Source organism: Bos indicus, chromosome 27 (genome assembly GCF_029378745.1).
Source record: "Bos indicus isolate NIAB-ARS_2022 breed Sahiwal x Tharparkar chromosome 27, NIAB-ARS_B.indTharparkar_mat_pri_1.0, whole genome shotgun sequence".
In the NCBI taxonomy this organism is placed as follows: domain Eukaryota; kingdom Metazoa; phylum Chordata; class Mammalia; order Artiodactyla; family Bovidae; genus Bos; species Bos indicus.
The window spans coordinates 34,005,733-34,032,952 of record NC_091786.1 but is presented as its reverse complement, the minus strand read 5'-3'; the positions used below and the strand labels follow the sequence as shown (position 1 = coordinate 34,032,952).

At 45.2% G+C, this 27,220-nt stretch overlaps 1 protein-coding gene across 12 annotated transcripts in view; it reads right to left on the bottom strand.

Moving 5' to 3' along the window:
• The window catches only part of TACC1 (transforming acidic coiled-coil containing protein 1), a 130,703-nt gene that overhangs the window by 7,679 nt on the left and 95,804 nt on the right, over positions 1-27,220 (bottom strand). For 6 of the 12 annotated variants that reach the window (XM_070781437.1, XM_070781434.1, XM_070781435.1 and 3 more), the window contains 8 exons: positions 24,250-24,310; positions 21,819-22,026; positions 19,352-19,404; positions 7,916-8,041; positions 6,116-6,192; positions 4,716-4,759; positions 3,315-3,475; positions 1,942-2,048 (listed from right to left, as the gene is read on the bottom strand). In XM_070781437.1, the coding sequence (XP_070637538.1) occupies positions 1,942-2,048; positions 3,315-3,475; positions 4,716-4,759; positions 6,116-6,192; positions 7,916-8,041; positions 19,352-19,404; positions 21,819-22,026; positions 24,250-24,310 (837 nt within the window). Of the gene's footprint in view, positions 1-1,941; positions 2,049-3,314; positions 3,476-4,715; positions 4,760-6,115; positions 6,193-7,915; positions 8,042-19,351; positions 19,405-21,818; positions 22,027-24,249; positions 24,311-25,522; positions 25,559-27,220 lie in introns of all 12 variants that reach the window. The other 6 variants (XM_070781436.1, XM_070781440.1, XM_070781433.1 and 3 more) reach the window with 3 other exon arrangements.

Below are 27,220 nucleotides of genomic sequence, written 5' to 3'. Positions count from 1 at the left end.
CACTCATATTACAACGGGCTGTCATCTGCAATATACTTATATTTAAAATACATAAGCTGACACTAGAAAACCAGGCAAAGAAGAGTCATTCACAGAAAAGCAAATATACGTATGCTGCTGCTGCTGCGTCGCTTCAGTCGTGGCCGACTCTGTGTGACCCCATAGACGGCAGCCCACCAGGCTCCCCCGTCCCTGGGATTCTCCAGGCAAGAGCATTGGAGTGGGTTGCCATTTCCTTCTCCAATGCACGAAAGTGAAGTCGCTCAGTTGTGTCCAACTCTTCCCAACCCCACGGACTGCAGCCTACCAGGCTCCTCCGCCCATGGGATTTTCCAGGCAAGAGTACTGGAGTGGGTTGCCACTGCCTAAATATATGTATGTGCTGCTGCTGCTAAAATATGTTCAATTTCACTCATAAAATACATATGAATCAAAACTACGTTGAATAAAAACGCTGTGTTGCTTGCCAAAATAAAAGAAAAAACTCAACTAAATTGAAATAACCATCTTCCGCTGGTTAGATGTATCGAAAACCTGAATCCTGATCTGTTGGTGAAGCTGCATGAGAAAAGAGCTGCTTGCACACACTGCAGGGTTGTAAAGTAGTAAAAGTCTAACGAGGGCAACTGGACAATATGATCATAGTTATAAATCCATAAATCCCTTTGCCCAGCAGTTCACATACAGGGATCTCACCTGCCTCCCAGACGATAATCGTCTGAGGTTACTTACTTTACTGCAGCACTGCTGTAGCAGAAGGTGCTGAATAACCTAAGTGTCCAACAGGCACGACTGGTTAAGTAAAGGATACGTTCCGTCAACGGAACACCAGATTAAAACATAAATAAATAAAGAGGCTCTTCATGGGTTGACACAGAAAGATTTCCAAAACAAACTGCTGAGTGAATAAAGTGAGTACGCTACCGTCTGTATATTAAAAAAAAAAAAAAGGAGAGTATCAGCACATTAAAAAAAAAAGGACTGTGACAGAGCCTCAGCCAGCTCGACGGTGGTGCAAACACAGTGCATCAAATCCACACTGTACACCTCAGGCTTGCACGACGCCACTCACAGCCCAACACAGCTGGGCTGGGGGAAGAGGAGGGGGAGTATGTCTGGAAGGGTAAAAGGATGGTGATTTCCTGGGGTGAGGGAAGAGGTGGGAACTTCTCGGGGGGAGGACGGGGTGGGAGGGAGAGACTCTATCTTTTTATTCTTTTAAAAAATGTTTTCATTTTCTCTGCAGGGACAGCTGATTAACAATGTTGTGACAGTTTCAGATGGACAGCAAAAGGGACTCAGCCATACTCCCCAAACGCCCCCCCATCCAGGCTGCCCCGTAACTTTGAGCAGAGTTCCCTGTGCGGTACAATAGGTCCCTGTTGGGTATCCGTTTTAAATAGTCATGTGTACACATCCATCCCAAACTCCCTAACTATCCCTTCCCCTCACCCTTACCCCCAGCGACCGTAAGTTTGTTCTCTAACTCTGTCTCTTTCTGTTCTGCAGGTAAGTTCATCTGTATCATTTCTTTTTAGATTCCACATATAAAGGATGTCATATGATATTCCTCCTTCTCTGTCTGATTTACTTTACTTAGTATTCTCTTTGTTCTTTTTAATGTTTGAACCAGAGGAAGATTTCACCTATTCAAAAAAAAAAAAAAGAAATGAGCTGATTTACAAAACAGAACCAGACTCATAGACTTAGAGAATGAACTTCTGGTCACCAGGGAGGAAGGGCGGAGGGGGAGGGACAGACTGGGAGTGTGGGACTGACAGGCACACAGTGCTTTATTTAAAATAAAATGTCTTTCCAGAAAAACAAAACGACCAAAAAGCACACACACACAAAAGCAAAACAGTAATTCTTTTTTTTCTTTCCTCTGTCAGTCTTCCTACAACAATATGAAAAATGAAATTCTTCCGCACAGGCTCTTACTTGTCTAGTTTTTCCTCGGCATGGATCTTCAGGGCCTGATACCGTTGCTCTTCTTGTTTAACTCTGGCTAAGTAATCCTGAGCACATTTTTTCAAGGCTTCTTCATTCTGTTACCAAGTGACAATTTAAAAGGAAGGAAACAGGTCATTTTGTTTCTCTTCTACTAGTAACCTGCCATGTGTCAAGAGCTTTCCTTTTTTAAAACATGAGAAAACCTAATTACATTCAGATGCCTTCAAATAAGATTCCATGGTACTTTGAAAAAGGCACAAATAATTCCCACTGAGGAAACTGTAGATAACATCATGCATTAACTTTCAAATCAGATAGTGAGTTACACTGACACACCTGCTTCTGAAGTGTGCATGCCTGTGTCAAGTCACTTCAGTCGTGTCTGACTGTGTGTGGTCCTGTGGACTGTGGCCTGCCAGGCTCCTCTGTCCACGGCATTCTCCAGGCAAGAATACTGGAGTGGGTGGCCATGCCCTTTCTCCAGAGGATCTTCCCCACCCAGGGATCGAACCTGCGTCTCTTATGTCTCCTGCACAGGCGGGCAGGTTCTTTTCCAGTAGCACCACCTGGCTTTAGGAAGGCCAAAGTTATTCAAAACTGAAGGGTGCAACTTCCCTGGTGGCGCAGGGGATAAGAATCCACCTGCCAGTGCAGGGGACATGGGTTCGATTCCAGGTCGGGGAAGATTCCACATGCCGGGGACCAACTGAGCCCGTGGGCCACAGCCTCTGAGCCCGAGCGCAGCAACTGCTGGAGCCCACACGCCTACAGCCCCATCTCCACAGGAAGAGGCCAGAGCACTGCAGCCAAGAGTGGCTTGCCGCAATTAGAGAAGGCTCGAGCAAAGCCACAAAGACCCAGCACAGCCAAAAACAAACAGAAAAACTGAAGGGGAATCTGATTCCTGTTTTGGACACACTGGACAGTCATTTTATTTTAATATGAAAAAAAGAACGCTCACTGCTATAAATGTGTCTTTAGTGATGATGAGTGACCAAATTAAGTCAATATGCCCACTTACACCTAAATTTGAAACTTCACACTTCCTTCTTTGATACCTTCGGCTTGAATTTTTCAGTGCTATGGCTTGACTCCCTTTTACTTTTGACAAATTGGTGAATGATCAAAAAGAACATTTCTAGAACTCTCCTAAGGTCTGAGGGCCCCAGGTTCTTACATGCTGTGCCACACTCTGGTCGTGTCCAGGGCTTGTTGCCCTGACTGAGAGGAAGGATTCAAACATGCCACCCAGGGTCCCTGATTCCCTGTTTCTGGGCCACCCACACTTTGGGCACTTGGGTTTGACGACCCATCAGCAAGAAGACGCACCACCAAGGCGGCAGAAGGCAAAGGACAGGTACCTTCTTGAACCCTTCCAGGACGCCCTTCAGGTTCTCATATCTCCTGAACAGGTCAGAGAGGGACCTTTCCACCGAGTTGAGGTCGGCCAGGGCCTGCTCCTTCTCCATGGTCAGCTGCTGGAAGCTCTTCTGAGAGCTCATGCTTGTCCTCTGTTCATCTTCTGTGAGTCACAATCAGAGAACACACATTCACCCAACAGTTCACAGCTGCCCTCTTGAGCTGCGAGGCAATACTCTAGGGGGTTGGAGGGGGGCAACCCAGCAAGGAAGGTGACAAGTTTCCACCCTGACACTCTGGTGCGGGAGACAGGCAACAGGTGACGGGGAAAAGAACAAAGCAGGGCAAGAGGGTGGGGTGCCTTTTATATCAAATGGCCTCTGTCTGAGGAGAGATGCAAGCAGAGACCCAGAGGAGCTGAGGGCAGGAGCCATGCAGCTCCCAGGTGTCAGGTGGCATAAATTATCATCTCAGCACTTCAGTTAATGCAGAGAGACCTGAAGTGACTTGGGGAGTCAGTCCTTACGACAGCGGCTACAAGAGGTTCTAAATTCAATGCAGGAGGATGAAGCGCTGTCCTTTCTAATGGCCCTGATGGGTCTGAGGCAGGGAAAGCAGGACCTGCAGTGGAGTGAGGCCCAGAGACGTCCCACTGGAGGGGGCGGGGAAAGGGGTGGGAGGAAGGATGTGGAGAGGCCGCCCACCCTGGTGCTGGAAGTGTTCATCCTCTACAAGGAACCTAATCTTAATGGATCCTCAGTATTTGCAGATTCTGTATTTGTGAATTTGCCTGCTCACTGTAATTCCCATGTCGCCTCCAAGTCAAGACGTGCGGTGGATTCCCGGCCGTTCGGGGGCATGTGTGGGGCGGCAGAGAACTGGGCTGACCCGCCGAGCATGTTCTCGCCTAAGGCTGGACCAGGAGATGCTCTGCCATGTTGCATACTGCCAACAAGGACCCTATTTAGTCTACTTCGGGCCTTAATTTTGCATTTTTGTGCTTCCTGTTGGGGAATTTTAAATGGGCCCCAAGCCTGGTGCTGTGGAGCCGTCTTGTGTCCTAAAAGCTACAAGGCTGGAGGTGTCTTGGGGGAAAACACACGTGAGATGAGCTTCGTCCGGGTACGAGCTCAGTATTAATGAAACGACAATACATCTTAAATAAGGTTATGTATTGACAAAATTGTTGTGACCACAGGCTCACAGGCACCTGCTTTGCCTTCCTGAGGATCAATGGGTTAGAACTGCCTAATTCAGTGTTTGTGGCAATTTTATAAAAACAAGAACTGCATATAATGAGAATCAACTGTATCTCAGGGATGGACAAACTGAGAGATTTATATTTTAATTTGAAAATCATCTTTGGATCCTGAGGTTCATATTCTAGAGAAAAATTTCCTTACCAATCATTTGGGCAATGGTCTTCTCATACTCAGCCACAATTTTCCTTAAACAAACAGACAAAAAGTCTCATCAGAAGAGAATATCCAGACAAGGGAAGTTGGACAAATGCTGCCCTAAACAACAAAACACAGTAACATGTACTGACAAACTCACATAACCCAGCTACCTGCTTTGGGGTGCCCCCCTGCTTTTTTAGTATTTAATATAAGATTTGTTAATGCTCAGAAAGGCTTTTCTCAAGGTTCTGTTTAACAAGGCTTGCATTTTATTTGGGCTTCCCTGATAGCTCAGTTGGTAAAGAATCCACCAAAACAACTGCCTTCATTTTTCTTTGCACCTTTGTGAATGACGCCAAGGCAGTCCGTGAATTCTGCTTAGAGAAGTGACTCTTTTACAAAATGAGTTAACGATATCCTGGGGGCTCCTCCTAAGAGGCCCGATCTGAGTTCAGGCTTTCCTGGCCCCAAACCACTCTTACAGGCAGTGGGTCCCCTGTGATTCAGTTCCAGGTTTTATTTTATTTTCCTAATTCCAGAAGCATTTTAGTTATTCAAAGTTATTTAAAGATCATCCTGTCCTGTTCATGCGGGAAAAGTGCAATCTTTTCCTGACCCTCCAGTGACGGGTGCCCCTCCCTGACACCCTTGGTGAGAAGAACTCTGGTCCTCACTCTGACTAGGCATCCAAGTTCTCACGAAGGCAGCTGAAAGCTCCCCGAGATCAGGGGCTGTGCCTTCCTCCCCAACAAGCCGGCACAGGGACTGAGCAAGCACTCTAAACACCAAATAATACAAGAGCTACAAACTAAAGTGGACCCATTTAAAATGTTTCATCCAAGTGCCCACTGAACAGTCTGTAAATTATTTATGCCCCCCACTCTTTGATGCCATTTTTAGTTATTTCGCAGCTCCTAAGTGTAGGAGTGAATAGTAAAAGCAAAGAGAGTCCAAGTTAGTCAGTCAGCTTTGTTTCCTGTTAAAATGCTTTTTATGCTCGACCTTGTGGCTATGAAATCTGAAGCTACCATGTATAGTTCGTTTTAGGAAAGGATTATGGATTGTAATGCCTCCATAACTAAAGATGTCAATAAATCTTGTTACTCTGTATTTCGAATGGGTATTTTTGCACAAATTTGTCTTTTCAAAAGACAAGGATTCTGTGGGTTCTGCTTACTTGTCATGTTCTGAACAACACAAAATAAGATACCACATTTGAATACAGTAATTGGTCAGCAATCCTCAGGAAATGACCTTACCCATCACAAATTAAGGTGCAAACAGCAAAACCCTCAAGTTCTCAAGAGCTGGTTCTATGTAAGCAAGTACTGTCATCCCTTCCTTTGCACTAAATCTAATAATACATAAAGGGACCCACCCCTCCCTCAAACCTCCAGTCTAACCTCATCTCCAAGACTTCTTGTCGGGTTTCTTCGTATTTTTTCTTCCATTCATTTGCTTCGATCTCTTTAGTGATTATCTAGATTATAATGCAGACAGAGCTTAGTTTTACCGGCTCAGTCTCTTTACAGTTTGAATTCAAGACTAGAGCCTGAAAACAACACACAGCCAATGTTCATCCCAAGATATTCAATCTACATTAGGAATAAAAAAACTTCAACCTCTGTGTGTATTGCACACAGACACTGGGGAAATGTTGTCGGCCACATAAGGATGCTGGAATGCAGTCACCAGGGTGAAGGGGAGGAGAACCTCTCCCAGGAAAGCCCCAGGTGGGAATTACCATCTCTGTAAACTCCATGTTGGTCCAGGGTCTGGCTCTTGGCCTAGAACCCTGCTGGGTCAGGACGACAACAGCTGAGCCACTCGTCTGGCAGACTCCTCTTAAAGGTAAGACGCCAGAGCCCCACTTTATTAGTAATTAGGCTGAGACATGAAACCATCACAGGATCAGAGTCGGGGGAGCTGGCCTGGCCAGGTAGTCTCTTTCTGCAGAGATTTCGGATTGAGTCAGAATAGAGCTCAGAAGGTCAGTGCCTCCAGGCAGAGGCACCCAACTCACGGTGGGCAAGATCCTGCTTGTTAGACCAAGATCCATATCCTACATTTGGCAGGCCCATGCTAGCTGGAAAGAAACACTCTAGATTCATGGTCTCAAACACCTCTTCCCCTGCACAGGGCTCAGATGGGAACCTATTGTTCTCCTGTGATTATACTTTCCTGTGCGTCTTTCTAATTGTGTACAATCTTTATTTTGGTGCCATGAAGCAGGATTTCAAGAACCAGAAGCCAGCCTCTCTGCTTCAGGGAGGAAGCAGGCACATCTTTGTTTTTTGGGCCCCTCTGTAGGGCACACAGGATCTTTTCTTAGTTCCCCCTGCAGGGGGAAAGTGTTAACCACTGGACCACCAGGGAAGTCCTAGCACATTTTTGCTTTGATGCATCTGGTCAGTGGTTATCTCATAATTTTAACTCTCAGAAGAAAGAAGACACTTTTCTCATTTACAACACTTTGTGAAGCCTCCTGACCACAGCGTTTTGACAACAGGACTAGCTGACACCACTAATTACCAAAATTATTGCTCTGTTTTAAAGGTTTGAAAGACCTAGGTCAGAGGTACTTAACCATGTTCATCACATTATAAAAATAAAATCACTACACCAAGGGAATTACCTTCTTTTAAAAAAGTGGAAGAAATCCAAGAAACATATAAACCAAACACATCAAACACAGCACAGAGGTGTAAGGGGAGGGTGGAAACGAATTAATGGTACCTAACAAGTGTCTTTCTATTTTCCAGATCACCCAGGAAAGGCCCAGCAGTGATCTATTTCAAACAGAAGACGTTCAATAAACACGACAGAGGAAGTTGAGAGTTAATTAGCAAGTTTATATTCCTACAAGTCTAGAATTTGAGGAACTTTTAGGCATGAGCCTATATCCTCTGTAAAATGAAGGGGTGCTGACTTAGTTACGTATGTGGGTGAAGTTGGGAAAATTGTGTACTTAAAACTTCAAGGATAAGCAATAAAGAAGTGTCCTGAAGTTCTCAAGGACACTTCGAAGTGTCAGCTTTGCCCCTTGGACACCAGAAGACCAGGACTCCAGCTCCAGGGAGCCCTTTATATGAGCTCTCCAGCTGGTGAGCAAGAACTCAAGCCAGCAGAGATGGAACCTCCCCACTGGCACACAGGCTTGACAAAGAAATAAGCAACAGCGGACGTGGTGGGCAAGTCTTCACCTCTTCCCTTATCAGGGTGAGCACGGCCGTCTTATCTGATTCGCTGAGGCAGATGCCATCCAGGGGGCTCTCCACCCCGCAGGCCACGGACACGGGGGTCTTCTCCACCGGGGACTCCAGCAGTGCCTATGGGGGGAGCGAGCGCAAGTAAGACATATGGGCCTCAGCTGCTTAACCCCAAATACCCTTCAGCGACTTCCTCCTGATGAGAACGATCACATCCTTTAAAAACAGGTTGGAAGGGGGGGAAAAAAGCCAGCCCGGGGGTGAGGTGGGGAGGAACCAGAGACACTGATGTATAGAACAGTCTTTTGGACTCTGTGGGAGAGAAGAGGGTGCGATGATTTGGGAGAATGGCATTGAAACATGTATAATATCATATATGAAACGAGTCGCCAGTCCAGGTTCGAAGCACGATACTAGATGCTTGGGGCTGGTGCACTGGGATGACCCAGAGGGATGGTATGGGGAGGGAGGATGGAGGGTTCAGGATGGGGAATACGTGTATACCTGTGGCGGATTCATGGTTGATATATGGCAAAACCAATACAATATTGTAAAGTTAAAAAATAAAATAAAATTAAAAAAAAAAAAAGAAGAGACAAAAAAAAACAAACCAACAAATCTAGCTACAGTACAATCTAAAGAAAAAACCATTCTTAAACAATGACCTTATGGTTGTGAGTGGGGGGACGGGGAAGGACAGGGGAAAGGGATGGTTAGGGAGTTGGGGATGGACAGGTACACACTGCTATATTTACAAATGGATGCCCAACAAGAAGGACATGCTGTACACAGCACAGGGAACTCTGCTCAATGTTATGTTGCAGCCTGGATGGGAGCAAGGTTTGGGGAGAATGTGTGTGTGAGTTGTTCAGTCATATTTGACTCTTTGCAACCCCGTGGAATGTAGCCTGCCAGGCTCCTCTGTCCGTGGGATTCTCCAGGCAAGAATACTGACTGGAGTGGGTTGCCATGCCCTCCTCGAGGGCATCTTCCTGACCCAGGGATCGAACCCGAGTGTCCTTCGTCTCCTGCACTGGCAGGCGGATTTTTTTACTTCTGAGCCACCAGAGGAGCCCCTGGGGGAGAATGGAGGCGTGTGCAGGTGTGGCTGAGTCCCTTCAGTGTGCACCTGAAACTATCACAAGATTTTAACTGGCTACGCGCCAAGTGCAGGCGGCTGCGACGGGCGCGCCAAGCGCGGCCGAGAGGAACCACCCCACGTCTGAGGTCAGGGGCAGAAGCTGGGAGGACCCCGTGCCCGAAGGGCAGCAGCCAAGAGGAGTTACCCCATGTCCGAGGTCAGGGGCAGCGGCCAAGAGTACCAGAATGCGACGGCGCAGGAACGGCTGAGAGGAGCTACCCCGCGTCCGAGGTCGGGGGCGACAAGAGGAGTAACCCCACGTCCGAAGTCAGTGGCGCCTACGAGAGGAGTTACCCCACGTTGGAGGTGAGGGGCGGTGACGAGAGGAGTTACCCAGCGTCCGAGGTTAGGGGCGGCGGCCGGGAGGAGATACCCCACGCCCCATGCCTGAGGCCAGGGGCGACGGGCGGGAGGAGCTACCCCACGCCCCTAAGCCCGAGGCCAAGGGCGGCGGTGGGGAGGAGCAACCCCACGACTGAGGCCAGGGGCGGTGGCCGGGAGGACCAACCCCATGTCCAAGGAGCCCTGGCTGCGCGGGTGGAGGAGGGCCTAGAGGAACTATCCCATGTTGAAGGTCAGGAAGGGCGGCAGTGAGGAGATACCCCTCGTCCAAGGTAAGGAGCAATGGCTGCGCTTTGCTGGAGCAGCCGTGAAGAGATACCCCACGCCCAAGGTAAGAGAAACCCAAGTAAGACAGTAGGTGTTGCAAGAGGGCATCAGAGGGCAAACACACTGAAACCGTACTCACAGAAAACTAGTCAATCTAATCACACGAGGACCACAGCCTTGTCTAACTCAGTGAAACTAAGCCATGCCCGTGGGGCAACCCAAGACGGGCGGGTCATGGTGGAGAGGTCTGACAGAATGTGGTCCACTGGAGAAGGGAATGGCAAACCACTTCAGTATCCTTGCCTTGAGAACCCCATGAACAGTATGAAAAGGCAAAATGATAGGATACTGAAAGAGGAACTCCCCAGGTCAGTAGGTGCCCAATATGCTACTGGAAATCAGTGGAGAAATAACTCCATAAAGAATGAAGGGATGGAACCAAAGCAAAAAGAATACCCAGCTGTGGATGTGACTGGTGATAGAAGCAAGGTCCGATGCTGTAAAGAGCAATATTGCATAGTGTTAGGTAGGTAGAATAGGGAAAAGGAGTCCAAAATGGCGGTGGCTAAAAGACAAGGAAGGTCTGAGGACCAGAGTGAAGACTTCAGGCAGGACAAACAGAACAAACAGCACTCCTGGCTAAGCCCAATTTGCATAGGGCAGGCCCAGGTGGAGGAAAAAACATAAAAGGAGGAGCCAAAGTGCTTTCTCACAGACACTCTCTCTCCCGCGTGCATGCGCACGCTCTCTCTCTCTCTTTCTCCCTCCCCATGCACTCCTCCACTCCCTTCTCTTCGAGTCTTGGATTCTCCTGCTATCTTCTAAATAAAATGGAGCTGTAACACTGATTTGCCTAAGAGCTGTAGCACGGTTTGTCCAAGACCTGAGAGCTGTGACGTGCCGAGGGCTTTAATGTCTGTTGCTCCAAATCTTTGTTGTGACGAGACAAAGAACCAAGGAACATACACCTACGTGACAATAGGAACCTGGAATGTCAGGTCCATGAATCAAGGCAAATTGGAAGTGGTCAAACAAGAGATGGCAAGAGTGAATGTCGACATTTTAGGAATTAGCAAACTGAAATGGACTGGAATGGGTGAATTTAACTCAGATGACCATTGTATCTACTACTGCGGGCAGGAATCCCTCAGAAGAAATGGAGTGGCCATCATGGTCAACAAAAGAGTCCAAAAGGCAATACTTGGATGCAATCTCAAAAACGACAGAATGATCTCTGTTCATTTCCAAGGCAAACCATTCAATATCACAGTAATCCAAGTCTATGCCCCAACCAGTAACGCTGAAGAAGCTGAAGTTGAACGGTTCTATGAAAACCTACAAGACCTTTTAGAACTAACACCCAAAAAAGATGTCCTTTTCATTATAGGGGACTGGAATGCAAAAGTAGGAAGTCAAGAAACACCTGGAATAACAGGCAAATTTGGCCTTGGAATACGGAATGAAGCAGGGCAAAGACTAATAGAGTTTTGCCAAGAAAATGCACTGGTCATAACAAACACCCTCTTCCAACAACACAAGAGAAGACTCTATACATGGACATCACCAGATGGTCAACACCAAAATCAGACTGATTATATTCTTTGCAGCCAAAGATGGAGAACCTCTATACAGTCAGCAAAAACAAGACCAGGAGCTTACTGTGGCTCAGACCATGAACTCCTTATTGCCAAATTCAGACTTAAATTGAAGAAAGTAGGAAAAACCACTAGACCATTCAGGTATGACCTAAATCAAATCCCTTATGATTATACAGTGGAAGTGAGAAATAGATTTAAGGGCCTAGATCTGATAGATAGAGTGCCTGATGAACTATGGAATGAGGTTCATGACATTGTACAGGAGACAGGGATCAAGACCATTCCCATAGAAAAGAAATGCAAAAAAGCAAAATGGCTGTCTGGGGAGGCCTTACAAATAGCTGTGAAAAGAAGAGAAGCGAAAAGCAAAGGAGAAAAGGAAAGATATAAACATCTGAATGCAGAGTTCCAAAGAATAGCAAGAAGAGATAAGAAAGCCTTCTTCAGCGATCAATGCAAAGAAATAGAGGAAAACAACAGAATGGGAAAGACTAGGGATCTCTTCAAGAAAATCAGAGATACCAAAGGAAAATTTCATGCAAAGATGAGCTCGATAAAGGACAGAAATGGTATGGACCTAACAGAAGCAGACGATATTAAGAAGAGATGGCAAGAATACACAGAAGAACTGTACAAAAAAGATCTTCACGACCCAGATAATCACAATGGTGTGATCACTGACCTAGAGCCAGACATCCTGGAATGTGAAGTCAAGTGGGCCTTAGAAAGCATCACTACGAACAAAGCTAGTGGAGGTGATGGAATTCCAGTTGAGCTATTCCAAATCCTGAAAGATGATGCTGTGAAAGTGCTGCACTCAATATGCCAGCAAATTTGGAAAACTCAGCAGTGACCACAGGACTGGAAAAGGTCAGTTTTCATTCCAATCCCAAAGAAAGGCAATGCCAAAGAATGCTCAAACTACCGCACAATTGCACTCATCTCACACGCTAGTAAAGTAATGCTCAAAATTCTCCAAGCCAGGGTTCAGCAATATGTGAACCATGAACTTCCTGATGTTCAAGCTGGTTTTAGAAAAGGCAGAGGAACCAGAGATCAAGTTGCCAACATCCGCTGGATCACGGAAAAAGCAAGAGAGTTCCAGCAAAACATCTATTTCTGCTTTACTGACTATGCCAAAGCCTTTGACTGTGTGGATCACAAGAAACTGTGGAAAATTCTGAAAGAGATGGGAATACCAGAACACCTGACCTGCCTCTTGAGAAATTTGTATGCAGGTCAGGAAGCAACAGTTAGAACTGGACATGGAACAACAGACTGGTTCCAAATAGGAAAAGGAGTTCGTCAAGGCTGTATATTGTCACCCTGTTTATTTAACTTATATGCAGAGTACATCATGAGAAATGCTGGGCTGGAAGAAACACAAGCTGGAACCAAGATTGCCGGGAGAAATATCAATAACCTCAGATACACAGATGACACCACCCTTAAGGCAGAAAGTGAAGAGGAACTAAAAAGCCTCTTGATGAAAGTGAAAGTGGAGAGTGAAAAAGTTGGCTTAAAGCTCAATATTCAGTAAATGAAGATCATGGCATCCGGTCCCACCACTTCATGGGAAATAGATGGGGAAACAGTGTCAGACTTTATTTTTCTGGGCTCCAAAATCACTACAGATGGTGACTGCAGCCATGAAATTAAAAGACGCTTACTCCTTGGAAGGAAAGTTATGACCAACCTAGATAGCATATTCAAAAGCAGAGACATTACTTTGCCAACAAAGGTTCGTCTAGTTAAGGCTATAGTTTTTCCTATGGTCATGTATGGATGTGAGAGTTGGACTGTGAAGAAGGCTGAGTGCCGAAGAATTGATGCTTTTGAACTGTGGTGTTGGAGAAGACTCTTTCGGGTCCCTTGCACTGCAAGGAGATCCAACCAGTCCATTCTGAAGGAGATCAGCCCTGGGATTTCTTTGGAAGGAATGATACTAAAGCTGAAACTCCAGTACTTTGGCCACCTCATTCGAAGAGTTGACTCACTGAAAAAGACTCTGATGCTGGGAGGGACTGGGGGCAGGAGGAGAAGGGGACGACAGAGGATGAGATGGCTGGATGGCATCACTGACTCGATGGACGTGAGTCTCAGTGAACTCCGGGAGGTGGTGATGGACACGGAGGCCTGGCGTGCTGTGATTCATGGGGTCGCAAAGAGTCAGACACGACTGAGCGACTGATTTCTGATCTGATCTGATGCCCCAATACAAAAATAAAAAGTAAAAATTTTTTTTAAAAAAGGAAAAAACATTCTAATGAGTATCAGGCAGGTCTTAGATTCTCTTTTAACAGGTGACTTAGAGAAGTTTTCTTCTCATTCAAAAAGGAGAAAGTGTAATTATCTCAGAGGTCAGTCACCAGACAGTCACGTGCAGAAGAAAGAAAAACACCCGCTGTTACTATCCTGCGAACCTGGGGATCTCTGGGGATGACATGGTCCATGGAAATAAATTTCAAAATGAGCGTCGACCTTTTTACATACTGCCTCCTGTGTACTATGCTTTAGCCACTTTGGATGGAAATGTTTCTAAAATGACTTTCAGGCCTAAGCAGGCAGAAATGGCGAAGATAAGTGAACGCTGACCCTCCCGGGTCGTCGGGAAGGGCAGAGGCCCCGAGCACTGGCATGCAGATCCAGCGGTGCTGTCAGGGGCACAGCGTGAGGGTCTGGGCTGCAGTTCCTCATTTCAGGCCTTCCTGCCGGAGGTTTTAGCTCCTTTTGCGAACATGTCACCTTCTGAGGTGCCAGCCTGACTTTTTACCATAAACATGCGTTCCTGGGAGCCACGTGCTGTTAGGATTTTGTTTTTCACAGGAATGTGGAATCTGTACCACTTTTCTTCCTAAAAAGCATTTTTGAGGGTTATTTCCTCCCACCTATGTTAACTTTTTGTATAAACGGAGAAAAATCTGATCCAGTAACACCCAAAATGCCAGCCAAAGTGACCTGGGAATCTTTTTTTCTTTTTAAAAAAATTATTACATTTAGGGTTAGGATTCTGGAATAATCTTAATAATCTAAAATGTCAGGAAAAAAAAAAATGTCAGCATGACTGACCAATTAGTTACTGATTATAATCGATCCAGTTCTCTGGTGTCTTGTTTGAATCAAATTTGAATAGGAAATCCAAGGTCAACTTAGACAAGGGGTTTGTAAACTTTTCAAGGTCATTATGGACTCATTCTCGCTTTAGAAAACACTCAGACACACTCACACTGTTTCTGCATACAGCTTCACAGCCATCAGCCGAGGGCCTAACACAGAAACCCTGGGCTGAGGCCACAGATATGGGAAGCACAAAAGCCACAGGCTGGCAGTGCCCATTCCAGCAGCATTTGGGGGAGGGTGGCCCACCATCTGACAGAAGCCCGAGGTCCCCCAGAAAAACTCTTATCTTGGGAGAGACCCGTCACCAGAGCCAGAAGGCATTTGCGGTCTGCAATCTCTAACAAAACGGTCCCCGGTCACCCCAGCTCCTGTATGAGTTCTCCGCAGCCTCCCACCACCCTGAGTTAGGCTGGACCCAGTGACGGTCATATAAGAACAGAAGATGGTAAACGTCACAGGGTGTCACTGGTTTACAAACAGGCTTCAGGCTGTGAGAAGGTCTATGGAGAAGCCACGTGGGGAGGTTCTGCCATGTGAGAGGGCCTGGAAGTGGATCCACCCCAATCGAGCCCAGACGTGACGGCAGCCGGTGACAGACCCTAAGTCAGAGGCACCCAGCCAAGCCGCCCCAGGATTCCTGACCCCAAAATGAGGAAATCGAGAGCGTGTCACTTGATCACTAGCACACTGCACATCTGAGTCAGCCCCTTACCTCTTGTGTCACGCACTCCTTATCAAGAAACCTTCCCTCGGGGCCTTCCCTGGTAGGTCCAGTGGTTAAGAATCTACCTGGCAATGCTGGGGACTCAGGTTTGATCCCTGGTCAGGGAACTAAGATCCCACATGCCACAGATCAACTAAGCCTTCAAGCTGCAACTACTGAGCCCTCGAGTCACAGCTAGAGTCCAAGCACCAAAATGAAAGATCCCACGTGACACAACTAAGACCCAACGCAGCAAAAAACAAAACAAAACAGAAACTAAACGAAGAAACCTCCCCGCAGCAGTCTTGCTTCCCCTGTGTAACTCGCCTACTGGGTACTGCCTACACTTTTGGTTTCTTGTTACACTGCTGACTTTAAATTAGTACATTTTACATCAGTCTTTTGTCTTTCATTATTCAACTCAGAATCCCTGAGTCAAGTCAACTCTGGGAAACTGGCCCCCTGTGCCTTCCATGACCCTCATGTTAGCAAGAATTTGGGAAATAAGCCAAGTTTTCTTGGTAGGGAAAATATTTGTCTCTTCTGGAGTTCTGCATCCCAGTCATCTGCGAGGGGATAAATGAATTCGGCCTGCCTGCTTGTTTAACGACTTTGCTCTAACAGGTGAGCTATCTGGAAGGGGCAGCGTTCTGTGCTGGAAGATCAGACAGACCTTAGACAGGAGTGAACACACCCAGAGGCGTGGGCTCTCCCTGGCCACACGCCACAAGCCTAGTGGCTCAAAATGCAATGGCTCTTACGAGGAATTTATAGCTGTGGCCTATTTTAGCTGCCTTTCCCGGTCCTCTAGGATTTATTTAGCTTTTTTACATTCCTCAGGCCTTCATAATGTTTCTCAAACAATACAGAAAGCCTACAGAATCTACCATCATCAGAAATTGGCCCAGCCATCTCCTCCAGGGCTGGGCAACCTAGTATGTGTTTAATAAAGATGTTAAACCAATCAGATCATTTATCACTTACATCCTTCCGAAAGGGTCCTGCTTCACATCTCCTAGTCCTTATCCCCATCCCACAAAGCATCTACCCTTGAGGATCCATGAAGACCTGTCTACAGACAGTGGGGCCCAGGGATGTCTTGGCTGCAAGTTGACAGTGAGCACAGATGCTACAAAGCAACTCTCTGTACTTGTCCTAGCGACTGGAGAATCTGGGTTCCTCATCTGTAAGGCTCATCCCATTTGTCCTTGAACCTGTCAGAGCAGGGCCCGCCCTCCCCCCGCCCCTTCTAACAGAGACACACTGTGAACTCAACGTTTGAGAAGTTCAAGGTTTCTCTGAAAAAAATAATAAACTCAATCCTAAGTGAGAGATGCTGCAGACCAGCTGCTGAGAAGTGAGACGACTGTCCTCTGGCCTTAGTAATTTCACCCTGACCGTTCCCCAGAGCTGGACAGAGGATGCAACAGGAATGCCCTTGGGAGCAACACCCAGAGGCTCACAAAGGCAAAGGCCAGACTGAACAGATTTCCCTCTCTTCTTTTTAATTAACTGATCTCTTTTTGCTGCCCTGGGTCTTTGTTGCTGTGAGCAGGCTTTCTCAAGCTGCAGAGAGTGGGGACCACTCTTCGTTGCAGAGGATGGGCTTCTCACTGCGGTGACTTCTCTTGTTGCGGAGCATGGGCTCTAGGCGTGGGGGCTCAGTAGCATGGCACACGGGCTTAGTTGCTCCCGGGGGGATTCTTTTTTTTTTTTTTGTATTTGTGCTGCGGAAGCGAGCACCTGGGTGGACCACTGGACCGCCAGGGAAGCCAGGGAAGCCCTGAACAGGTTTCTTATGTGGCGTTTTGAACATCGCAAGTTCTTTATGCAGTGTTTATTAAACATCCTAAGGAAGCAGATTAATTTCAGCCAGTTCAGCTGGGATTACTATTCAAAAATCATGACCCAGGATGTGCTCTTTGCAGGGGGCGCTGCAGAGAAACCCCCTCAAATCCCAGAGGAGTGCTTCTGTCGAGAAACAACTGTCCTTTGTGACGACCCTGACCCCAGCGTGCGTGTCCTCCTCCTGCCTGGTGTCCACAGGCCCCTCCCCCGCCCCACGTCACACACTCTGCACCCTCCAGGGAAACACGTGGGTCACAGCCCAACAGTGAGCCATGAAAACAGTTCCTGGAGCAAACAATGTGCATTAAAAAATTGTAATGGAATAAAAAAAAAATCAGAATGAACCACTGGTAGAAACATGGAAACTGTCTTGTGCAATTTGTTTTGTAAAAATACAAATGGATGTGGAGACAGTTTCCTATGTATCTATTAGTTAAGATACAAAACATGGGAATTCCCGGCCGTCCAGCGGTGAGGACTCGATGCTGTCGTTGCCGGGGACCCAGGTTCAATCACTGGTCAGGGAACTAAAATCCTGCAAGCCTACTGGAGTGGCCAAAAAAAGATGTAAACATGCAGTTTTACTGTGGATCAAGGTAAAGAATGTTTCCATGACAACGTCACCTACTCCTTCAGCTTCAACCATCTTAAGGCCCCTCAGATCTATTAAAGCCAAGCCACACTTTTCCTGAGCTCGTGCTGAGTGCTTCTTACGGCCTACAGGAAATGTGAACCAAGAACTGGTCACACAGACGTCTCAAGGCCACACGTCTAACACTGAACTTGTACGATTCAGCTCTCCCTGTACTCCTGGTATACTGGCTCCTATGTTCAGCAGTGTTCACTGTGGTCCAGGCTGGGATACAACAGTGAGCACAGTCATGGCCCCACCTCATGGAGGAAGCCAAGGAGGAAGCCAAAGAGAGTCAAGGGGCAGGTCCACAGAACTGAACGAAACCCCGTCTGCTTAGGCACGTATGTGATGTGGGAAGGAGGCAGGGTTCGTGCAGAAAACCAAGTCAGCAGCAGTTGAGTCTGAGCTGAGCCTAGAGACAAGGAAAGCCAATGAAACAGTTTAAGCAAAAGGGAACAACTCCAGCTTACGGAAAAGGAGGACAGAAAAACCCTTGGAAGAGGGAAGTTTGTTAGGAAACTGCCACCATATTTTAAAAGGCTGGTGGTGGCCACGGGTTTGACAAAAGTGGGTGGATTTACACTTAATCAAAGTTAATTGTACCAATAACGGATACATGGACACACTGATAGCCACAAGGCCACTTCTGACGCACTTGAGATAAAAATGCATGAACTGAATTTCCTCAGGAGGAAAACACTGCTGCTGCTGCTAAGTCACTTCAGTCGTGTCCGACTCTGTGCGACCCCACAGACGGCAGCCCACCAGGCCCCACCGTCCCTGGGATTCTCCAGGCAAGAACACTGGAGTGGGTTGCCATTTCCTCCTCCAATCAGGAGGAAACACTAGACAAGCCCAAATCGCAAGAAAGTTGACAAAACAACTGACCAGCACTCTTCAAAAGAGTCAAGGTCGGGGAGGACAGAGACAGAGTGGGAGCTATGAAAGGAGATTAAAGGAGACTGAGAACACGGGAACAAATGCCTTGTGGGGTCCTGCCCTGGATTCTGCACCAGAAAAAGGACATTATCGGGGCAGCTAATAAGACCTGAATACGGTTTACAGAAGGGATAGCAATACTGCACCAGTGTTAATGAATTCTGATAACTGTCCTGTGGTCACAGAAAAGGTTGATGTTTGAGGAGCATGGATGGGTATAGGAGGTATAGGAGTTCTCTGAACTATTTTCGTAAGCCTAAAAGTTAAAAAAAACTGTTTTTAGCTCAGTTAGCTCAAATCCAGCCTTCCTGACACCTGCCATACAGTGGGTCAGCCCTGGGGACGCACCCTGTGCAATATTCACCACAGGGGAACCATTTCCACCTTGTACCTGTGGCCAGGAAAATAACAGAAGCCATGTGTAAGTTAAAAATTCTCAGAAGCCGCATTTAGAGAGTAAAAGGAAATAGGTGAAATTAATTTTAATAATATAGTTTCATTAACACAACAGATCCAAAATGTCAACATGTCATCAATATAAAAAGCTATCGGCATTTCATTTTCCTTTCTTTTTGGTACTTCGGCTTCAAATGCTGGCTGTACTTTACACCTGGGGGACATCTGGGGACATTCAGCTACCGTCTGAGTGCTGGTGGTCTCGCTCAAGACACCTCAGACAGGCGCTAAGCTCCCCAGCTGAAGGAACTGAGCTTTATTTCTATTTCGTGCCCATCACCAAACACCGACGAGAATTTAACTACTGAGTTTACATGGGCTTCAAAACAAAGACTGAAAGCTCCCATGCCCACCCTGCACCCCCATGAGCCTGGGAACTCACGGGCACAGTGGATCCATCCTTCTCCATCTTCTGACATGGATCCTTCTCGGAGCCTAAAACACAGAGGGTCATTTTTATAGTCATCCCGAGAGGTGGGTGCCCTTCCTTCCCACTGAGAGACTCCAGGAAACCCCAGTGTAGGCCTGGAAGGACATCTGTGGACCCCTGAACCCCAGTATCTCAAGACCCTTAAAGGCACACTGCATTCTGTTGACCCCTGTGCTGTGTTCAAAGTCCAGAACGCCCAGAGGGAAAGAGGCACTCGGGGCCAGTCGGCCACGGGCAGAATCGTGTCCTCAAGTGGAGAGGACGGCAAGACTGCCCCCTTGTGTCCATTAAGAGTTTTGCAAATGAGCTATACTAACCACAGGATCATTTGGCAAAAAGGAAACCGTAACACTGAAAAGTATTTATTACCAAATTGAGGAGAGAATCTAAATTCCAGCCCTGAAGGGTACCCTCAATGGAATTAATGTAGCAGATCAAATTTTAAAAAAAGCTCTAAATTTTGATGCCTGGAAACGCAATATCCTCTCCACACCCTTCAAGCTGGTTTCCTCATTCTCACTCTACCACGGGAGTCAACATTTACAAAAAACCAACACTATGCTTTTTCTAATTAAAGGTATACGCATCTGCCGAAGAATTTTAAATATGGAAAAACACACAGAACGCTAAAGCTACAATCCTCCACCTACAATCACAAATTATTATTTTAGGGCACTGTCAAGAGTGAATTATTCAGAACACAAATGGGACCATTGGTATTCCACTTAAAAACTCGATACTCAAAAGCCCTAATTCCTCAAGACAACCCTGCCTCGAGTTCCCACTTGCCCAGGACTCATGGAAAACTGCTGGGCATTTTAGCCGTGCAGCAGGTTCCTTCCCATCCCTGTGAGAGATTCCCTGGGGCACCTCTGCCTATGTATCCATCAGGACCCAGCCCAAAGGTGACCCCTGGGAACAGCTCAAGCACTGTACACTCACACCCTCCCACCCCATGCCACCGGGCCTCTGCTCACTACTCAGTCATCAACAGGGTTAACAGGAGTAGCTGTTCTATTAGCAGAACCCCAGCTCTGTAAGCTTCTGCCAAAGCAATCTCCTCCTAGTGAGGAAGGGCGTAATTCAACAGATACGGACAAGGCCCCTACACCAGGGAAAACTTGAAGATGAATCATTCACAGTTCTTAACCTCAAAGAGTTATCGAAGATGACCTTCTGTAACTACTACAGGGAACGGGAACAGAAGAAGAAATGCAGTGGGAACCAACTGACTTTTCTGAGACAGACCTGCAAGGAAGGGCAGAATTTCTACAGGGTGAGGGTGCAGAAGAGTATTTCATACCTAAGAAATAAGCGTAGGCATGAGTCCTCGGGGTGAGCCTGAGTAACAGGTAAAGGGGCACAAGGGGAAAAGGCAAAAAGGGTCTTTGTGGAAAATGTCAAAGCAGAAAGAGGCCTGGGAAGAAATCTGGAACAGTCCTTGGAGTGCTTATTTTACAGACGGGAAACTGAGACCTGGATAGGGGTGGGGGTGGAGGTGGCTGGGGAGATAACTCTTGCAAAGTACAGATTTCCACCTGCTTCTCTGATTTGATAGATGATGATCTTTTAAAATCTGAGTATAAAAGCCCCACATTAAATTACGTTGCTGAAGACACTAAGTTTCCAATAATGGTTAATGAAGTCAGGAACATGGTGCCAAGCACTTTACAAATCAAGGTTAAGGCCACAGATACAATCTGGGACCTGGCAAAGGGCCTCGAATCTAGAATATTCTAAAGTGGAAAACAGCAAGAAGCTTCAGCACAGGGAACTACCTGTGCTGCCTGATATAAAACAGATAAACAATAAGGACCTACTATATGGCACAGGGAACTATATTCAATGTCTTGTAATAACCTATATTGGAAAAGAATCTGAAAAATAAATATACACACACATATATATTACATATATATATAATTGAGTCACTTTGTTGTATATCTGGAGGCAACACAGCATTGTAAATCAACTGCAATTTTTTAAAAGAACACTATCTAGTGAGGAGACATGAGTTACTATGCATAAAGCCCTCTAACCTGTGCCTACATGTGGAAGTAACTATATCTGTTAGTTACTACTATGTCTATACATGAAACAAGGAACTCAAAAATCACAACATGGTTGCAAATCACTACACTGGAAGCTGTGGCCAGACTGAAATAATTTAAAGAAATCAAGCAGTCTCACACACGGGCGTCTCCGCACACTCTGTCACACTTATCCACATGTTGCCTGGCATTCCACGGATGCCCCTTGGTGTCTCCTCTCCAGGCAAAGAAGCAAAGCACAGACCAGCAGTCTAACCTATCCTTCAGGGGGCCCGGTTCTCCAATCGCTCTAAGCTGCCTCCTTGCTCTAGGCTTCCAGGCATTTTTATGCTTATGTATGTAAGAAAGATGAAGATTTGCTTCCGTACCTGCTTCTGAGGATGAAAACGCATGATTTATGGCAGACACGGGAACATTGGAACATTCAAAGTACTCCAGGTCGTCCTCTGGCTCACCTTTCCCCTCGGCCCCAGTGGGTTTCTGAACCGATGATGTGGACGCCAGCTTCTCCTCATCAGTAGCATGACCGTCCCTGTTAGAAATGTCTGAGATCTGGGAGATCACTGATCCTTCATCCTGGGAAAGGCAACAGAGGTGATGCTACATTTAGGAGGGAAACTAACGTGTCAGGAACGGCGAAGCAGCCACCATTCTACAAGATGCTCTCCACGGACCTGGTACCAACCAAGGAAGAAGCTGCAGCCTCTGAACCATGGAAGGTGTATTTTCTAGGGCTTACCCTCTGTGATTCAACTTCAGGGTTTGAAAAATTAGGTTTTTCTAGCCTAAATTATAAGAAGTTTAAGTGGCCCAAGGCAGTGGTTTTCATATTTTTTGCTCCAATAGTTACTAAATTTCTTGGGAAATTTTATGTAATCCATTGTATTTCCAGGTGTTATCTAAAACCTTTAAGTATGAGTTTAAACAGTCCCAAAGGATATAATATCTGCTATATATTATTTGCTTATTTATCTTTCCTTCCAGTTTTAGTCAGATATAACTGACATACAGTACTATATAACTTGAAGATGTACAGCATAATGACCTTACACACATCATGAAATTATTACAGTAAGTTCAGAGAACATCTATCCTCTCATACAAATACAAAATAAAGGAAAAAATTTTTGTTCTATTTTAAATATTGATTTGCTTATTAATTCAATTTAGTTACTCTAGTGATCCGATACTTTATCATCTATTTAAAATTGAACATAAATATGCTCTTAATGGTCAGAAATTTACATCATTCCTTTTCCTCTCTAAATTTGTATTTCCTCTCTACTTCCATTAAGAAATTATCCCAAAGAAATGTATTTGCATGCCTGAAAGTCTTTTAAAGTTCTGCTATTATATTTATTTAAAAAAATTTTTTTCTACAAGCCTAAGTCTTTAAGTGTCAACATTTTTTTTCTTCTGGAGAGTTATTTCATTTACAAATGCACAATTTATTCTAAAAATATTAGTGTTTGGTAAATACAGTCAAACACAAAAGTAAATTTTTAAAAAATGGAAATTATAACATTTTGTTGCACCAATTTTAAAAGTAATTTTACAAAGTAATATGTGTTATTTTTCTGAAGTAAGTCCACGGTAAATTTTTCATGTGGATAATTTTCAAATTATCCTACTATATAGCACAGGGAACTCTGCTCATTGTTATGTGGCAGCACGGATGGGAGGGGAGTTTGGGGAAGAATGGATGCATGTAATACGGATGGCTGAGTTCCTCTGCTGTCCACCTGAAACTATCACAACACTGTCAACTGGCTTAATCTAATCTAAAATAAGAAGTTTAAAAACAAAGGCAAACAAACAAAAGGTCAATTTTTCATGGTTCTTTTTGCCTGCTCTTTAGCAGCATTTGAAAGTGGATAGTTCATACATTTGTAATAGATGAAAAATCAAATTGCAAATCTCTTTTTCTTTAATCTTAAACTATGTACCAAGTTTTTGGTCCTGTGTAAGTTGAACTTAAAATGCATTCTATTAATCAATGAATATATTTCTGTAATGGTTATACTGAAATAAAATTTTAAAAAGGAAAAAAAAGCACCTCACTGCAATCAAATGGGTCTGGGTTTGGGGGGGTTTTATTTGTGTTTCCCAATTAATTCATATAGTCAAGGATAAATATTTACTGCTAGAATGAAACAAAGGTCAGCATCAATTTTATTCCTGTTTTCCATTTTTATAATCAATTAGAAGCCGGAAGCCTTACTAAAATAAATAAGTGAAACAGAAGAAAGTTTGATAACAGAACCATCTCAATTCTTTGAACCCCTTTCCAAGTTATGTACCAAAAAATTCTATCATCAATAATTTTCTTTTTGATGGAGATATAAGTGACATATATCACTGTGTCAAAAGTTATTTTTAATCATCTATCAGCTGACAATTCAGGTTCTCCCATTTGGTGGAAAGCAATGAACTGGAAAACCATCTGACTTTTAAAAATATATTATCCAGTCATTGCAGTCAATCACCTTAAAACTTACACCAACATTTCAAGTCCCTCTTTGGTGCTCAGAGGTTCCATATCCAACTGTACAGCAATAAGACAGAGAATGGGTGAGAAGGAACTTTTCCCCCAAAAAAGTGGGAACAAAGTAACTGTGAAGGAACAGGGTTCCTTTGTCTTATAGGGCCCTTTCTCAGATCCACTTAGGAAGTCAAGGGACTGGGAACTGGCTTCCTTAAAGCGGAGTACTCAGATCCCACTGGAAAAATCTTCGTTAGCCACCACCCTCATGGGGAACACTGGTCTAAGAGATAAGCTGATGAAAGGGACAGACTTACCTGAGAACACCCATCCAAAGCAAGAGACTGGGCTTCATATTTCTTCACCTTACAGCCACTCCTGGGGAAAAACAAACAGAACGCCAGGCTGGTTTGGCATCACACAGACAAGCTCCCAAGCCGTGAGATGGAGCAGATAGCGGTGTGTGCAGAAACCAGCCAAAGCGCACAGCCCCACACGAGTCACACCGCCACACATCAGAGACGGGAACACCTTCCCGCCTCTGAATCCTCTCCCGAGAGACAGGGCAAGCGAAAACTGTAATTCAGTGATCCCCTCGCTTGTTTCTGCGGGATGCTAAACACCGACTCTCGGGCCCCTATGGTTTTTAACTGCAACAGCATTCCCAAGAGCAGCCCCAGCACCTGGAGACGGCGGGTCACGTGATCCGCGCTCACCTGGCTTTGACAGTCACCAGAAAAATTACCACGCCGGACCACATTCTTTAAAAATTCTTTATTGTGCTAAAAGCCACAGAAGTCCGGACCTGTGTGCTCACAGAGGGCCGTGGGTAACAGAAAATATGAAGATAAAAATATCTGAGCAATCTGTTACCACTCCTATTCAGTAGTAAGATAGAAAATGAACATCATGGCCAGAACTGGGGACACTCACACCGCCTGCTATGTTTAAACTTGCATGTGATTTGTGATCTGAAGACTAGTCCAGATTTTGTTCTGTCTTAATGAACCTAAAACTTCCAATACCACCACTCTGACCCCGCCCCCCATCACCAAATTGCAAGTTCTTCTCGTCTCGTGGGACAAAAACAAAGACCAGCATACATGGTACCAGAATATGGACCCTCTACCTCGTCAGTGCCTGATTTTCTTTCCTAATGCCTGAGTGTCACCCTGCTACCAAACTCAAGCTGAGCTGACTCAGGAAAATGTATCCCTTGTGCTCCAAGGCGGCAGCCTTATCCTATCAAAAAAGTCAACTGTTCCTGACACTAAACAGCACAGCAGCTCCTCAAACCACCGCGGGGATGACCAGGCGGCCAAGCCAGCACACAGCATCACAGCGCCACACGGGGCGTGCCAAGCCAGGGACGCAAGCTCTCGCACCTAAGGTGGGAGGGCCTGTCTCCAAGCCTTTGAGTACAGATGGCAAGGCTAAGCTGACTCATGAAGTGGCAAATGAAATGGAAAAGTCATCAGAAGATTCAACTCAGAAAGGGAAGCCAACATGCTGTGGAGGAGATGGTCCAGGAAGGGTGGGGGAGGAACTGCCAAGGATCCCAGGGGAGCCAGAAACAGCAGGAGTACTTACAACAGAAAACAGAGAAATTTCACTTGTTCAGTAGTCCTGATGCACCAACAAAATTAGAGACGGGAAAGAGACAGACAGATGAAGAAAAAAATCATGTAAAGCCTGGAATATTTATCTCTAGTCTGGCAGACGTAAAGGCTGCAAAGTTCTATGAGATGAGACAGAAATTATAAATGTCAGATTCGTCAATATGACCACTAGTGAGTGAATGACTCTCAGGAGGAAGAGAGTGGTGGAAACACTCAGAAATGCCACGCAGTCAAATTTAAGGATGAAAAGTAAACTATCAAATAATTGTAAATGTTAAAAAAATAACATTACTGCTGAGCATGTTTACTCTTAAATGTCTAGTCATCCAGATTAAAGACAATCAATGCATGAATAAAAATATAATTGAAAATATATCTCCTTAAACCTGTCAGTGTCTATCACTAAGAAACTCAAAGTGACTTTACCTAATTTATCTTATTTGCCTGACAAAATCCCAATCATAGGATGATCTGTTTTATTTTTTATTTCATTTTTATTATACAACAGTGACTTTATTTCCCTGTGCTATACATTAGGTCTTTGCTGTTTGTTTTATATATAGGAGTATGTATCTGTTAATCCCAAACTTCTAATTTATCCCTGTCCCCCTACCTTTCCTCTGTGGAAGATTGTTTTCTATGTCTGTCGGTCTACACCTGTTTTGTAAATAAATTCATTTGTATCATTTTTTCAGATTTCACATACTAAGTGATATCATATGATGTTTGTCTTCTTCTATCTGCAAAGTCAGTAAGATTTTGATAGACTTGGCCAAGATTTAAATATTATTTGAAATAAAAAAAAATTTTTAAGTTAGAAAAAAAAAAGATTAGTAAAGAAACTTTAGCACGCATTAAACTGTCTTTATACTGGATGTCTCTATATTACAGGAGAAGAACCTGAGATGTCAGCCGTATCATCTTTTAAGAAGTCACACAAGGACCCTGTTATCAGAACTTCAAACTCTGCTAGGTGCTACCTACTTCTACCTCTTTACTTCCACTCTTTTCTACAATAATGGAATTTGCTAAATAAAACCCCAGAGTTACACAACAGGTCGAGCATCTTTCTCCTGTGGAAAGAAGGAGACAAGAGTCTTGGTTGCGTAAGAGTTTTTTTTTTTTTTTAATACATAAGGTATTTTAGACCAAGAAGTTCATTCATCAAAAACAGATTGGGAGGAAAACGCTAGCAAGTGAGGGAAGTATGGCTGGGAGAGGGTAGGTACTTCTTGCTACCGAAAATAAGATGTAGGATAAACCTTCCTCCCTTTGGATTTAGTTTTATGCCACATGAATGCACGGGCTACACACCTTCAATAAGCAACTGAAAGAGAGGCTCCCAATGAGCCCTTATCAACCCTGAGAGGTAGGGTCACTGATATTTAGAGGACCCCATATTAGAAAGCACCTAGGCAAAGACCTGGCCATCGCATCCCCCAGGCCACAGGTAACCAGATACAGGTAACTAACCTGAGCCACAGAACAGCACCCTGAGGACACCTGATTAGTAATATTTTTTGGCAACTGTGTAACTGCCCGTCTGGCTCAGCAACCACTTAACAATGAAAGAACAGAGCAAGAATGACAGATGACCTTTCATTCCCTTCAGACCTGGTGGGGATATTCTGAGGCTGCTGAAGATGTGAGTCAGATTCAGGCAACTGGT